General features: G+C 45.4%; 6 protein-coding genes across 6 annotated transcripts; 2 read left to right on the forward strand and 4 right to left on the reverse strand.

Moving 5' to 3' along the window:
- Positions 1-63: 63 nt before the first annotated feature.
- RAP1 (DNA-binding transcription factor) lies at positions 64-2,061 on the forward strand (the record flags this gene model as incomplete). Its single annotated transcript, XM_020211435.1, has 1 exon — positions 64-2,061. The coding sequence occupies one exon, from the start codon at positions 64-66 to the stop codon at positions 2,059-2,061; it is 1,998 nt and encodes a 665-aa protein (XP_020067543.1).
- A 630-nt stretch (positions 2,062-2,691) lies between these two features.
- CANTADRAFT_24941 (uncharacterized protein) lies at positions 2,692-3,571 on the reverse strand. The gene has a single exon (XM_020207270.1). It carries the CDS (start codon positions 3,167-3,169, stop codon positions 2,981-2,983), a length of 189 nt encoding a protein of 62 aa, XP_020067544.1. The 5' UTR covers positions 3,170-3,571; the 3' UTR covers positions 2,692-2,980.
- Positions 3,572-4,051: 480 nt separating this feature from the next.
- Positions 4,052-5,380, reverse strand: MP65 (putative family 17 glucosidase). The gene has a single exon (XM_020207271.1). The coding sequence runs from the start codon at positions 5,304-5,306 to the stop codon at positions 4,296-4,298; it is 1,011 nt and encodes a 336-aa protein (XP_020067545.1). The 5' UTR covers positions 5,307-5,380; the 3' UTR covers positions 4,052-4,295.
- Positions 5,381-7,383: 2,003 nt separating this feature from the next.
- Positions 7,384-11,160, forward strand: CANTADRAFT_44255 (ubiquitin-specific protease; the record flags this gene model as incomplete). The annotated part of the gene is made up of 1 exon (XM_020209079.1): positions 7,384-11,160. The coding sequence occupies one exon, from the start codon at positions 7,384-7,386 to the stop codon at positions 11,158-11,160; it is 3,777 nt and encodes a 1,258-aa protein (XP_020067546.1).
- A 323-nt stretch (positions 11,161-11,483) lies between these two features.
- Positions 11,484-11,939, reverse strand: CANTADRAFT_34845 (putative pantetheine-phosphate adenylyltransferase; the record flags this gene model as incomplete). The annotated part of the gene is made up of 1 exon (XM_020208610.1): positions 11,484-11,939. A coding segment is annotated over one exon (456 nt), but the record flags the coding sequence as incomplete, so codon positions are not given.
- A 1,216-nt stretch (positions 11,940-13,155) lies between these two features.
- CANTADRAFT_4420 (uncharacterized protein) lies at positions 13,156-15,855 on the reverse strand (the record flags this gene model as incomplete). Its single annotated transcript, XM_020209066.1, has 1 exon — positions 13,156-15,855. One exon carries the CDS (start codon positions 15,853-15,855, stop codon positions 13,156-13,158), a length of 2,700 nt encoding a protein of 899 aa, XP_020067548.1.
- Between the last annotated feature and the right edge of the window lie 258 nt (positions 15,856-16,113).

Consider the following 16,113-nt stretch of genomic DNA (forward strand, 5'->3'; position numbering starts at 1 on the left):
TTTGCAACAACAATCTGCATTTCATCCCCTAAACTACCCATAATCAACAAACTCCCGCCCAAAATGAGCTTCCAAGGCGTCTCCTACGACGCTACGCTGGAAGGCACAAACGACATTGACGCCAGTGTGGCCATCCAAGGAGTGCCTGGAGTCGCTACTAGACCACAAATCTTTACGCTTCCCGATGATCTGATCCTCTTTTTCATCATTCCTCAGAACGAGCCTGATCGCCACCGCTACATCGACCAGATCATCAGTAACGGGGGATCCATTCTTGGTGTTGAATCAGACATGGGCTCCAAGTCGTCCAACCATGAGATGTTCATTTCCAGCCGTCCATTTCCCGGTAAAACCGTGTACTCGATCAAGTACATCGACGACTGCTTGGCTACAGGCCATCTCCTTGATCCCAAAGACTATTTATTCAACGGGAGCGACGACCAGGAAGAGGATGTCAAGCCAGTCAAACCCAGCAGGGGCCACAGCAAGTTCACTCCCGAGAAAGACCAGTACATATTGCGGAGGATCAGAATGCAGCCCAAATACAGGGACAGCCACAGTTTCTTCGACCAACTAGCCACCGAGGATATGTTGAAGGACCACACTGGAAATTCTATCAGAAGCAGGTACAGAAAGCACTTGAAACAGCACTTGCTCTACGTGTACCAGGTGGATGAATCGGGGAGACCCATCCGTGACGATCGGGGTAAGAAGATCAAGTTGGGCCTTGACGAATTGCCTGACACTATCAAGAACAAGTACACCGCCGAAGAAGACTACATCATGTGTATCGAGGCCAAGAAGTTCCTCTTGTTCGAGAATAAGCGTCTAGATGAGGCACACAAGCTTCCTTACTCATTCTTCAACGATGTACACAGAAAGGCTCCCAAGCACAGTCTTCATTCCTGGAGAGATCACTACCGCAAGTATGTTACTGCAGGCACAATTCCTGAGTTCATCGAATACTATGAGCAAAGTATTTCCCGCGGCATCCGGCCTAAACCTTTGTCAATTGTGAGAGATAATCAGAAGGGAAATGAGACAATAAGAGACTTGGTCGGATCTAGGTACCGGAAGGTCCCTATTGATGTTTATGGGGAAAGTGCATTGGATGAAGAGATTGGTGAAACAAAGAGCTCGAATATTGACGAAGCATTGCGGAGCAGTGAGCGTAGCCGTGTCAGTCCTATACCTGCTCCTACATTGGCACGCATAGTGGGCAACGATAATGAGAATCTGGATGATAGTCTGTCAGGTTCCGTCTTTTTAAACGAACAAAAAGGTTTAGGAGAGCCAAGTGAGGACGAAGATAATTATTCCACTGCTAATGAAGATGAAGAAACCGCATTAGGTAGGTTGCCCCAAATCTTAGAGCAATACGGAGAGTCGCTCCAGGGTGACAGAAAGAGACAAAAGACTTTGGAGTACCATGAAGTTGAGAGATTTCCTTCGGCACAAGTGGAGTCTCAAACACAATACAAGACTCCGCATGCATCACAGGTGGACAGCTTCAACATCAATGAAATCCCTTCCATCTCCACAATTGACGGAATAGAACCCTTAATCAAGGTGGGATACCTCGAGTCCACCTTCCGGTTCAGCGACATTCTCTTTACCAATGGTTACGCATTTCTTGAGAACTGGGAGGATACTGTGGCCCAGTTGAGGCCCATCATCAAGCGTGCGGCCAGTCAGAAGGAATTGTTCCAGGTATTTGTTGAGTATGGTTTTAAGCAGCAGTTCACCTCGCACCTTGTTATGAGCACCAGTGCCAACCGCAACCTCATGGTAATCTACCTCGAGGAGTTACTATCGCGAATCTCCGACTACGTAAACAGCGACAAGTGGAACAACCAAGATTTAAGTGTTGTGGAACATCACCGGGAAAACTTTCTGACCCAGTCTGACTTGCCGGGTATTTGGGATATCCATTTGGATGCCTACTTGAATACAAATGAAGAGGAGAAATTATTGGAGGTGCAGAACAAAAAATTAATCCAACAAAGAAAACTCTTCTTAACTGAGTTGATTGATAACGCATACGATGTCCAATTCTCCTAATGTCCAACAACGCATTGATTGGCACCAACAGGCAACAATCTCTTCAAAATCAATTAATACACGTACTACAGTACATCTACATTGATAACAAGGGGTATCAGAACTTTGGCAATGCCGCATAAATTCTGAAATATGATAGGTTAACTTCATGGCCCGAGCTATGAGAGGCTCATTTACCATTGATTACCCATTTAACTCAGTTGACATAATTATGCAGCACTTCAGCTGGTCATATTGAACATACTATCCATCACCACACATTTGGGTACACATAATACCACGATAATATCTTGATAAGAAACCAACAATTGGTGCGCTAGTTTGTTATGCCTGGTCAAAATTACATTTGCCGGGTATAACCAAATGTTTCAGATAAAACTTTCATGACTCTGGAAAGATCTTCAAATGCTTGGTAGAACTCTGAAAAATCAAGATAGCTTGGTAAAGCCTGTCCCTCCATCCTTCAACAGTGTAATTATACTATTAATCAAACCTCACTAGACAATTTCAGTTGCAAATATTATTTTACATGTAATTCAAGTGTAGAATCTTCAAGCTCGATATGACGATGAAAACGATTTTTTCCTAATAACTCATTCGTGAAAGATTGATGACTTGTAGATAGAACAAGAGAATACTCTAATGGTGATGTGTATACCTCAATTTAAGGGTGGCAGATGAATGGTGTGCGCATTTTGATTAAGTTCACCTATACGTAAATTCTTACTCACAAGTGCTTATACTTTCCTTTTCACGATGATTGTTTGTGCTTCAAAATCTGGATTCTTTCTCCAAACTTCAAGAACTGTCTAATAAACTTTTCGTAATAATGCCAAAAATCAGTTCCCTACATGTTGTAATCGTTTATTATCGTTGGTTGTAATTGATTTCCAGCACTATTCCAGTTCTCCCCAAACAATTATTGTCTGAGCCAGTCAATCTTGTGCTTTTTGGGTTCTTTGCATACTTTACAAGCCGGAAATTCGTACATATCAGCTCCCTTGTAAGGAACGATATTTCCTACGTACTTTGGGCGTTCGTCCTCTTTAAGAGCTGTGATATTTATGAATGGAAGCTTTTTATGCAAGTATATGTGTAGATGAAACATTTTGTGACTGACGACTTTACTATCTGCGCTGGAAAAATGATAAGCAAGTACCCATACATAATATGTGAATCATGTGACTCTTATCAATATTCCATCGTAACGTGGCGTTCGGGGCTACTGTAGGGGTAAGGTGGCAATCCGTCTTTACGTAGTGCTCTAGGTAAAGGGCCACGTATCCGCGTAATTAGCTCTTTTAGGCTCTAGAGTGAACAAAGGATCACCAACAAGAGTTTATCCGCGTAATTAGCTCTCTTAGGATCTTGTGTGAACAAAGGATCACCAACAAGAGTACATCAATGCACAACACGCCGACACAGAGACCACGGTTGCTGTATTGTACATTTTTGCATATCACACATCTTTCTGTAATGACGAATTAAATCTCAGAAGCGTAATTGAATATCTGGGTATATTCACTGCAATTTAGTGCAATTTAGAACACTCTACTTTTTAATAGTCTATTGTGAAGGTATTTTAAAACACCTTGCACACACATTTGTCAATTTCCAGAATAAAATTAATTATATGTGTTACTAGCAATCATCGTGTACTATTATTTATCCCAGCCAAGCATCCAATCTGGATTGGCCAAGACAATGCTCTGATGTGCTCAAGTGAAATTTATCTTCCAGTACTGCACTACGGTTGTTTGCATTTATACCCAAACAAGCGTGGTGGGACCATCCCAGTGGATTGCCCCATCCGGATACGCCCCGGTCGGTTGCTAGCGTTGGTTTCTTCCACCAGAGCTTCTGGCCAATTACCCAAAACGGACGTTTCTCGATGCGGATGTTTACAGACACGCGTTGGGGGCGCGATTGCGCATGCAATTTTAGACAGCCCATTTACTAGTAGACTAAACAAAGAGAGAGAAGAGTGAAACGGAGCAACCAAGCCGGGGTTTCATCAACAGAGGATTCAAAGTGTCTTTCGGGTCCTAGCGAGGACGGCTCAACTGCTCCTGATAACGTTTGAACTGAAGCGAGAAAGATAGAGTACATGAAACCACCAGCAAAAGCGGCCAAAATGGTATAATAAACGGATCACTAGTAAAGGCGTGGGGGGCGATGGTCGTCCGAAGTTGAATCAACTCTTGGACCGGCCTGCAGCACTGTCAGAGGGCTTTCTAGTTGGAGAGGAAACCCCAGTACTTTTCGACGTTGTAGGCACCATCGGCCTTCCAAGCTTCGTCGAAACCAGAGAACAACAACACGTCGTCACCGCACTTGGACTTGATGTCGGAGATGGCGGCTTGTTGGTTGGACTTGGATGGAACAGCATCTCTGTTGTTCTGACCTTGGTGAGGCCATCCGGTTTCGGTGATCAAAACAGACTTGGAACCACAGGTGAGGGCGACGTTTTGGATTTGGTCCAAAACCCACTTACCGGCGTTGTTGGCAGCAATGCCACCGTCGAAGAATGGGTGGGCGTTGACGGCAATGTAGTCGGAGTGTTCACAAAGGGCTGGGTTGTTCATGACGGCAATGAAGGTGTCGACAGAGACGACTGGGCCGGAGTAGCCAGCAGCCTTCAAGGCGCTCTTACCTTCAGCGACGTAGCCGGCAACTTGGCCAGCGTTGGCTTGGCCAGAGTTGACCAACTCGTTACCGATGGAGACGGTGTGGATGTTGTCCCAACCGCCTGGGGCAGCCTTGACGGCGGAAGCCAAGGTCTGGACGTCGGAGCTGATACTGTTCATGTTGAAGATACCGGCGAACACCTTTTGGCCAGCAGCCTTACCTGCCAAGACAGAAGAGACCTGGTCACAGTCGACACCGTAGATTCTGATGATTTCGTAGCCAGACAACTGCTTGAGGTCGGAGGCGACTTCCTGGGCAGACTTACACCCGCCAGAGTTGGAGTAGGGGGTGTAGGTGATACCCTTGGCGCCACCGCTGAACGAGCCAGACGAGGATGGTTGAGGGACGGAAGAGTCGGAGCCGGAAGGAGCGCTGGAGGAGGAGCCAGATGGAGCCTCAGGCACGGTGGTTGGGACGGAAGAGACTTCTCCACCAGCAGTGACAACCACGACCTTGGTCACGACATCTCTTTCTTGATGTTGGTGGTGTTGGTGCTGTAAAGGAGCGGCAAAGGCGGAAGCTGCGAGGGCAGCAGTAGCGAGGGACTTGAATAACATAACGTAACGAATGCGGGCAACGACGGTAGTTCTATGGAGTGGAAGGAGTGACTGTAGAAATACCTGAGTGGCTGGAGAGAAAAGAACAGCGGGAAGTGTCAAAAAGATATATAGTGGGCGGGAGCGAGGAGACGAAATTTGCAGGGGCCACAAAGACGGTGCCGGGAATATGTTTATGTTTTATTTTGTGTCGGGGCCCACATGCCCAAACGGGGTGCGATTGGCTCAAGCGCGCGTTGCGAGCGCGGGGCGTGCAGGGCTCACCGAGCGGAACCAGGGCGACGCCGCAGGCACTGGTCTAGAAGAGAAGGCAGGAGAAGGAAGGAGGGCGGAAGGAGGGCGGAAGGAGGGAGAAAGGAGGGTGCGAGTAACTAGGGAGTAACTAGGGAGTGGCTAGGGAGCGGCTAGGGCAGGGCTCCTCCGTCTAGTGCTGGCAGTGCGGATGTTTCCTCCATCCGTGGAGCTCCTCCTGCCAAGGTGGCCTCCGGCCTTTTTGTCGATCGTACCGTGTCGGACCACCGCGACGAAGGGGCATCTGTGCTGTGGGCAAGTCTGGGCGCATGGTGCGTACGCCGACTGCTCGCCACATGCACTCCCAAGGCCGCCTACGTCAGTGCTCGCTGCACGGGCCGCCGATGCCCTAGCCGAGTGTGCTCATTACATTACCGTTAGAGGCCACTCTGAAACATACCCCAGACAGGCCGTTATTGGGCATTAGGGGTAGGAGCGGAGTCTGCAACGAGAACGTGCCTCCAAGGACGACGAGTGTCCAAGGAGCCTTCACGTAAGCACGACGAGCAATCTTCGGGAGCGGGCCAATAGCAGCCGTTCTCACACCATCTTTCCGTCCCAATCTGGCCCAAGCCCCGGCACCTTTCCGAGGCCATTGGCTCATGATTGCTAATCATCAGGCTAACTTCACTGGAGGTGGTGGATGGCGTGGATGCTGCACCACGCTGGCCCACGGCACTCCCGAACTCCAAAACAGGCCCCAGCTGGCTCGCTGGACCGTCGGCTGTTGACCAAACATGTTTCGGAAATTGTGAAAAATTGTGAAATTTGTAAATAATTGGAATTAGGTTTAATTAGACAACGGGGCGGAACGACTGGGGTCTGAAACAGAGCTAAAAAAAACGGCAGAAACGTGTGTGCCAGATCCACCCGGTGCAGCGAGCAGGCTAGCCGGCAGAGGGGCCAGCAGCATGGCCCAGCAGCGTGGCACCAGTCGAGGCCAGGTCGGCCTGATAATGATTAGTAAGCGCTTACGTAATAACTTGATCGGCCAGGGGCCGTAACACCCCGGAATGGGCTCGTCACCGCATCCTCGCACATGTATGAGGTACGCACGTGAGACGAGCTGCTCAAGTGATGCCCGAGCAATGTGATGTCAGCTCTGCATCGATCTGCATCCACATCTCGGTGGAGACACAAAATGTCATTTATTCAAGAGCAAATGTACATTTCAGCGTGCCGTGCTGTTCCGTCCAAGCACGGAGTCTCAGTCAAGAATCGTCCACATTGGTGACAACTCCGTTTGGTTTCAGATAAGTTCAGCAGATGTTTCCATAAGCCTGGTAAAGGCAACATCACGTGCCATCAGGCATGACCGCCACCGAGTCCGAGCCCGCGCCATAGGCTTCTCCCTAGCGTGCAAAGTCTCTCGCTACGTCCCGCACCACCCCCCTCGATCCCTCGCTACGCAGCTTCTCACCCGCACGATCTCTCTCTACGCGCCTCACAAACTCTCGCCACGCCCTCGCTATGTCCTCTAAACTCCCCCCATGACCAGAAAAAATGCTCTCCAAAATTCATGATCCTTAAGCACATTGTTCCCTGATTGCTAGTATATGCCATTGAGCGATTGATCCATCCCCAAACACTTCTCATCCATAGGATTCGCCCCACCATCTCCCACCAATAACTCATTGATTCCTGTGCCTAGAGAGTTTCGATTGCTGAGATCACAATGGCTGCTGACTCACCCAACTCCGTACCTTTGGAGTATAAAACAGAGAACCCGGACCTCATCGATGTGGACGATCTTGATGCCGTGGACATCATCGACGACGACGCAGATATGCTAGAGGAAGAACCCGCTCCCGTGGCTGCTGTCGCTGCAGCTGGCGTCAAATCAACGGTGGCACCTCCCGCCAACGACTTCGAGGCCACCGCCAATAAGCTCATGAAGCCCGTGCCGGACTATCCCGTCAAGGACCTGGCCCACTACGTGTGGGAGATCAGCAATTGGTCCTCAATTGCCTCCCAGGACAAGGTCAGATCGCCCACATTCAAATGCGGGGGTTACGAGTGGAACATCTTGTTATTTCCAAGAGGAAACAACAGCAACAACACGTCCATCTCGATCTACATGGAGCCTCATCCATTGGTGGAGTCTGACGATTGGTACGTGTGTGCACAGTTCGGATTGGACCTTTGGAACCCAGCCCATCCCGAGTCCCACTTGCCCAGTGGCTCCAGCCATCGGTTCAACAAGAACGAGACAGACTGGGGATTTTCGTCTCTCGTGGAAGTCCATCAACTTCAAATAGCCAACTCCTCAAACCCTCGTATTTCCGCCCACCTGGCCCCAATTCTTCAGAACAACAAATTGAACATCACTGGATACGTCAAGGTGATTGATGATTCTTCTACTGGGGTGTTATGGCATAACTTTGGCGATTACGACTCCAAAAAGGCAGCGGGTTACGTGGGGTTGAACAACCAAGGTGCTACTTGCTACCTCAACTCATTGTTGCAGAGTTACTTCACAACCAAGAACTTTCGCGAATTGGTATACAAAATCCCTACCAGCTCATCAAATGCAGGCAAAACATCGGTGGCCTTGTCTCTTCAAAGAATCTTCTACATGTTGACAACTTCAAATGAGCCTGTTGGAACAATGGAACTCACCAAATCCTTTGGGTGGGACTCGTCTGATGCATTCACCCAACATGATGTTCAAGAACTTAACCGTATCTTGATGGACAAGCTTGAAATTGCCATGAAAGGATCTGCTGTCGAGAACAGTCTTAATGATATTTTCGTGGGTAAAATGAAGTCTTACATCAAGTGTGTAAATGTCCCTTATGAGTCGTCTAGAGTAGAAGATTTTTGGGATATTCAGCTTAATGTTAAGGGATTCCGCACTTTACAAGAATCTTTCCGCAACTACATTGAAATAGAGATGTTGGATGGAGAAAACAAATATCAAGCCGGTGATGAATATGGGTATCAGGATGCCAAAAAGGGAGTTGTGTTTGAATCATTTCCTCCAGTTTTGCATTTACAATTAAAGAGATTTGAGTACGATTTTATGGTTGATGATTTGGTGAAGATCGACGACTTCTACGAATTTCCAGACAAGATTGATTTAAAGCCATATTTAGATGAAGAAGTCCCATCTTCAGTTAAGTCCCAAGACTGGAATTACAAGCTTCATGGGGTTTTGGTGCACCAAGGTAGCATTTCCAACGGTCACTACTATGCGATGATTAAGCCCAACGCTGAAGATTCAACATGGTTGAGATTCGACGACGACAAAGTTTGGAAAGTAACTCCAACCCAAGTATTCCAGGAGAATTACGGAGCGAACGAATTATCTCAAGCAGAGTTTGCTAGATTATCAAGACTTGAACAACAGGAAAATCTAATTAGAAGGGTCACCTCCGCTTATATGTTGGTGTATTATCGTGAATCTGAATTGAGTACCATTTTGCCATCGGATGAATCCGCAATCACTCTGACTATTCCTCAACACATTCCTGAACAGATCGAACATGAAATCCAAGAACGCAAGCGTATTGAACAATCCATGGAGGAGGCAGTATACTTCATGAATGCAAAATTCATCACTACAAAGACCTTCAATAATTTCAGCGGTTTTGATTTGGCCTTGGACTCTACCGTTAATAAACTTTATGATGATTCACTCGCTGGAACACTTGCGGACCCACTAACTGTGAAGGTTGCAAAGGACGATCCGTATTTATCGTTATACAAGCTTATCGGTGAGAAATTGGGATACCTCGCAGAAGACTCTATAGTGGACCAGCAGTCCCTTGCCTCGTTACCTTTTAGATTGGTCAACACAATGCATAGAAATAACCACACCAACCGTGCTGATACTCCAATTGACCCAAGTTTAGTTGGCTCAACTATTGTTCAGGCATATTCTAAATCTTTCAATAGAAAGTATGATGAAATGGTGTTTTTTGTTGAGGAGGTGAACAAGGAGATGAGAAACCTTAACAGAATCAAAGGCACCTATACAGCTGTTGACCCTGCTGATTTTAACTTTGCTGATATTGTCCACAATATTGAAAGTGTGGGCACCACAGTCAGTAAGGAAAATTCATTTGTCGATATTGATGATGGTTCAACCCATATCTTGATATTTATCAAGTACTTTGATCCAATTGCTCAGGAAGTAAAGGGGTTGACACATATCGCAGTTGCTAAGCATGATCCAATCAAACTGATTATAAAGGATATTAACAAGTTTTTGAACTTTGATGATTCACAAGAGCTTGAATTGTACGAGGAGTTGTCACATTCAAAAATCGAGAAAATTGATTCGACTTTGACTTTTGAGAAGCATGAACTTAGCAATGGTGATATTATCACTGTTCAGACCTCTAATGTTGCTGAGATTGCGGGCGATAGAAAATTCAAGGATGTTCGAGAATATTACAAATTTTTGTTGACTAGAATGCATATTCTGGTGAAGCCCTTTAAGGCTGAGATTGACGAAGAGGATAGTGATTTTGTGGCGGATGAAAATGAAGGCTCAAATGGAGCCACGAATGGGGTAAATGGAGAAAAGGGGACAAATACGTCCGAAGATGACGAGATAACTACACATGAGATCGAAGTGGCTAAGCAAATAAGTAAATCCTTTGATTTTTGGATTTCAACCCTTTCTACATACCAAGAGTTAGCACAAGAAATTGCAGCCAAACTCGAGCCCAATGTTCACCCAGATTATTTGAGAATATTTATAGTGAATCATCAAGGTGTAAGGCACCCATTGAAGAGTCACCATCAGTTGTCTCAAATATTCCCAAAAATTTGCCCTGTCAATCAAGTGTATTCATTTGAATACGAGATTCTAAACATCAAATTAAAGGACTATGAAAATCTAAAGGCAGTCAAGGTTCATTGGTTGTCTAGTCTACTCCAGTACCAAGTCTTTGAGTTATTGGTTCCCAAGAAAGGATTGGTATCAGATCTCATCAACAAATTGATCCACAAGGTCAAGATACCTAAGAAAGATCATAAGCATATCCTTGTGTGGAGTGGTAAAAATAAGTCCTACAATGATTTGATCAAGTTTGACAAACCTATAGAGTCCATTGATGAACGCCTAGATCTATATGTGGGTGTTTTCCCTGCAGAGGTAGAGATTTTGTCTTCCCACGATATGATCAAGAGATTTACTGAAGAACCTGTTAGTTTGGAGGATTTTGAGGACGATGAATTCAAGAAGCAAGAGTACTTGACAGCCAAGAAATTGAGCAAGACTTTGAACTTGATTCCAGCATTCCACTTCTACAAGAACAGCAATTTCCATCATGGTGTTCCTTTCATTTTGGCCGTCTATCCTGAGGAAACGTTCAGCGAAACCAAGGATAGATTAAGAAAGAAATTAGGCTTGGGTATTCAAGCTTTCGATAAAATCAAATTTGCATTGGCCGATAGTCAGGATAAGGGGGTATACATCGATCACGAAAACAACGATTTGGTGTTGTTCGACGAGGTTGGGAAATCTCAAACAAACATTTCTTTCGCTTTAGACCATCCTGACCGTACCCCTCGTCGTCAAAACCCATTTGACAAGGGTATTTCCATCAACTAGCCTATTTCACAAATCGCTACTCTCTGCTGCACTGCTGCACCAACTCTCGCTTTATATTGGATTTATGTATGAACGCCCGACATCTTGTAGCAACGGACCAAATGCTGATTGACCTTCTGATAAACCAACTTCGACTAAGTGATGGAATTGTGTTTTCTCAGGCTTCGGTAAAAACCCATCACAAGAACCACTATGTAGCGAACATATAGGGTGATGCAAATGTTAATTCCAGCCGTAATTGATCTGTCTCGTGGTGTAATTCATATCTAAATTTTAATTTATTCTTCATTGTAACAAATCTAGCCCCTTCTGAGAATTTCGCCTCTGATATCGGTAGAGCTCAATTTCCCCTTCCAGCCATTCTCTTCGCTGGATTTGTCACCGCCTATAACCAAAATCGACAGGATATCCAACTGCCTGAATCCTCGTTCTGCTCGGTAATTATTGACAAACTCACCTCCCTTGCTGGACTCAGCACTCACCACTAATGCATCAATGTCTTCCAAGAAGCCAGTGGGTCCACAGACGTCGTTAATCTTGTATATCTCCACGTTGTAGTCCCGTGGGTTCAGGATCACTCCCAAGAAATCAAGCACTCTCTGCTGTCTGGTGCTGTACGACTCCAATGCTTGGGCATACTTCTTGTTGGTCAATAATTCAGGCCCGGTGACCCCCACGATCAACTTAGTTCTTGTCATGAACGATGCTAACGAAAGAAGAACCTTGTGGCCATCGTGGATGTGATCGAAGGTTCCTCCAAGTGCCACTGTATGGTACTGCTGGCGTTTGCGGGAGCCTGAGTCCGAGTCCAGCGCAGACAAAGTTTCCCTTGATTCAGTATCCTTTTTGGACAAAGACTCGCTGGTGAACTCCACCACACGGAGGTGTGGAGGCAAATGGAAGCCAGTAGCAGCGTCTTGTTGTTTGAACAACACATTCCAGTTTTTGGTCACCGAAGCGTCAATGGATTTGTTGAAAAGCACGTTGATTTCAAACGCATAGTCGTAGCCAGCTGAAGTAGCCACCGATCTGGCCGAATAGTAGAGACTGGACAACACAGTATTGAGGGTGACAGATTCTTGTATGGGGGTTGCGATGAGAATATCCACCCTTGTGAGTCCAGGCTGGCCCAAAACAAGCAGGAAGAGCAGAGAGTTGTCTCTGGTATGGTCTGAGACCACAATGACGGGATGGGGCATTGGTGTGGTGGTGTAGAAATGGAAGATATGGCTGATTGCCTTCGGTCTATACTGAGTGTTATATGTAGGACATGAATATGCTGGTTTTTGTGGGGGAAACGTATTCTAGTTATTTCTATAGAAATGTTCTTTTTGAAGTGGTACTGGAGAATTTGCAGTAGGGACCGATTGAGCTAGTGGGCTAGTTGCTATATGGTTGGCTAAACTCTCTAATGGGAATAAGTAGTTGCCAAAAACACCTGAATTAGTTTCTCTATGATCGGTGAATATTGCTACAGTGTAAATGGAATGTATATCAGGGGAACCGATGCTTCACTCTTGTAAACCAACATGCAGCAATTTAAAACATAAACTAGTTGTTTATAGTACAATCAGAATTTTCCGTCGGTGTGTAACTCTATACAGATTAATCAGATATCAGAAGTCTATCATAATAATCAGATGAAAAAATAGCCACGTTAATTTTTCTAGCACAAGAAACCCTTTAATAATCCTCCCTTGACTTCGCATGTTCCAAATAAGCTAAACAAGTTAAATATAATGAATTAAATACCAAATAAAACTTCTAATTCGCTCTTCTACTATTAAGACGAAATTAACAGTCCCTGGCCCAATTATTTATTAGTTTGATGGGGGAAATTATATACAGAAAGGATATTTATATACAAGTGGATGGAATTGGTAGGTTGGAACATGCTTAATATTGCTTCTGTCCATACTATATTGAGCACATCATCATGTGTTACTCGAGATTGTAGTTATCCAGTGAGTATTTATACTCACCATTTTTGCACTGCTACTGCTCAGAATGCCTGTAGATCGACTTCAATATCGACTTCAATTTGTCTTCGGAGTCTGTGTCGGTCTTCCGCAATTGGAACAAAGCTTTGATAGAGTTTCCCATGCGGACATCCTGTTTACTCAAGTTCTTGTTTTCCTTGAACCACTGATGGTATGCTCTTAAGGACTTTATTATGGAAGCGTACTCAAGCTTTTCTCTAGGATCGACAAATTCACGGGGCTTAAACAGCATTATTCCCGAGCGAATAATATATTTGTGAAACATAATACTATCCTCAGCATTAACATTGATCCATGCTGCGGAATAAAGCCTATCCAAAATTCGGTTTAACGACTCTAAGTACATGTTTGGCAACAAGTATTTGTCTTGTGAACTCTTTTGCGACTCGAATACAAGAAGAGAGTCCATGAAGTGTGCCAAAGAGGGAAGAAAGTGGGATAATTGATCTTTGGAAATGTAGCGATGATATTTATCCTCCTTAGTATTTTTCACTTTAAGTTCTTTGGGTTCCTTGGATTCCTTAGACTTGTTCAATTGTTCCTGGTTGAACGTGTAGTCGTTGAAGTAGTGGATATCAGTCATCAAACTGGAGAAAATCACATCCACTGTCTTGAACCGAGGGACCAACTTATATGCCAAATTGATGTCCTTGTTCACCAAAGCCGAAAACACTTCAACTATAGTATTGTTGGCACTCAAGCCCTTTTGCTTGAACTGCTCGTTGAGCTTGTAGATCAAGTTCTCCACAAGCAATAAATCCACAATACTGTCGTCAGTAGACTTTTGCTTTTCAGTAAGTTTTTTGGTATCCACTTGTGTTCCAACTTCCTTCTTATCAACATAAAACTTAGGATATCTCTCACTAGTCAAGAATTTCTCGCATTTAAAGTAGTCAAACTCTTTTTGTAAATCAAGTCCTCCCCATCTATCCAAAGCGTACCACATGCTGAGAATGAATTCTTGGTGTCTACCCAATCTAACAAGACCATCGAAAACGTTCATGAGCAAAAATTTGTTGATTCCCTGTTTCTTGGTTGTCTGGGTGAGCTGGATATTAGCTGGCATCTTCTTACCGTATTTGCCTCTGGAATCCTTGAAATTCTTGTCAGCCAAAATCATCTGAACCTCATCGTATGTGAGCCTGGTGAAGTCAACTAATGGTTTCTTTTTATCGCTGAAAATGGCCCTGGTCTTGTTCTTAGAAAATGGAGAAGGAGGAAATACCACCATTGGGTTGATTTTAGAAGGATCCAATTGTGGCAAGGTGGGAGTCAAGTCTTCCTTATCATCCTGGGAGTTTTTAAGCCTGGTATCAGTAATGTACTTCACTGACTTTCCTGGAGAAATGATATTATCTGCTCTGGCTTGTTCGTTCACAAATTGGAACATCTGATCAATCTCAGGACACCACGCTTTCAAATACTCCAAACCTTGCTGAACATACTTGTAGTGGCTTCCTCCATCGATATCCACTCCACTTCCACTGAAACCGTTGATGTAGCATGACACAAATACCGATACAAATGCTGGGTCGATAGTCATTAGAATTCTGTTCATTTGTGCCCGGTAAGTCACCAATACCTCTGGGTCCTCTTGGGCTTGTTCCTTAGTAGGAGGGATTGGAGGTGTGGATGCTTTGATCACTTTGTCCAAAATCAAGTTAGCAGTTTCAACCAAGGTTTGATGATTTTTGATCAACTGGGCCGACTTGGCCTTGTTGGTCAATTTCTTATTGGCCTTGATTGTGGTTGCTTGGGCTTCTGAGTACTTCTTGAGGCCATTCAAAAAAATTGTGAAAGTTTGGCTGTTTGGGACAAGGGTCGGTATTTTTTTTGCATCATCTGTCTTCTTTCCCTTCAAGGTGTCGAATACTGCCCATGCAAGCTCCTGTTCGTTGGTGAAATTCTTCACCAAAAAACTCAATAATGCGTTGAAGTGTTCTATTCCACATTTTCCCAATTTTTTTGGGTCACCGTCGATGGACTCCACTCTATACTTCTCGAAGAGCTCAAGGGCAAACTGGCACGTCTCGTCCTGGGCTTTTCCCCATTCATGACTGGTAGACAAGCCATCGAACAATATGACATAGGTGTGGGAATTAAGCGGAATGCCCCACTTCTTCCGGTCGTTTAAGCACTTGATTGCTTGCTTGTGGTCTCTTTTCTCGAGTAGCCACTGGAGGATGGCGTTCATGCCCACGATTCCCAGGACGGACGACCCTGCGCGAGCGAGTCTGATGAGACCCAAGGCTCTGGTGGTTTCGCCATCTCTTTCGAGTAGTTTCAACACGTCTGCTGTCACCAAATACGGGTCTTTGAGCTGGGCCTCGTTGGTGCCCATGAGCGCCAAGAGGAGCCGCTTGTCAATGGACTTTCTGGTTGCGCTTTTGATGTGGTGGAGATTTTTGTAGATCTGCAACGATTTGGGCGAGCTGACTCCCAAATCCTTGGCTGCTAGCGACGAGAGCCTGATTCCCTGCCCGTTGGCGTCCTGGAAGAGGCTGGAGTCGTACTTTGCCTTCAAGATAAGGAGGGCTTTCTGGGGCGAGTACGCCTCCGATTTGAGGGGTCCTTTTTGGAACTTGCGCTCGAGCTGTCTAGGCGCATACTTGGAGATCTGTCCCGTCTCAATGTAGTGGTCGAGCTTGCTTTTGATGTTGGAGGTGGAGTAGGAACGAAGGCATCGTACCGACATTGTGGGGCACTAGTGGGGTTATTTCTGTGTCGGGAGCCGGTAATGTCTGGGCCGTGATTGTTTGTGGAACTCAGCGGTTGGTTTCTGACTTGTTGCTGGTGAGCTGTAGGCACAGTTGTCTCGTAAAGTGTGTGTCTTACACTGTCGTTGTGGTACTTTTGAAGGCTCTTTCTCAGTGTGATTTCGATGCCATCGCGTTTTTCGCACTACATCTAAATCTGACATTCAGATAAGACTAGCACCACGGCTACACCGCAA

The sequence above is a fragment of the Suhomyces tanzawaensis genome (assembly GCF_001661415.1).
Source record: "Suhomyces tanzawaensis NRRL Y-17324 unplaced genomic scaffold CANTAscaffold_1, whole genome shotgun sequence".
NCBI classification, from domain to species: domain Eukaryota; kingdom Fungi; phylum Ascomycota; class Pichiomycetes; order Serinales; family Debaryomycetaceae; genus Suhomyces; species Suhomyces tanzawaensis.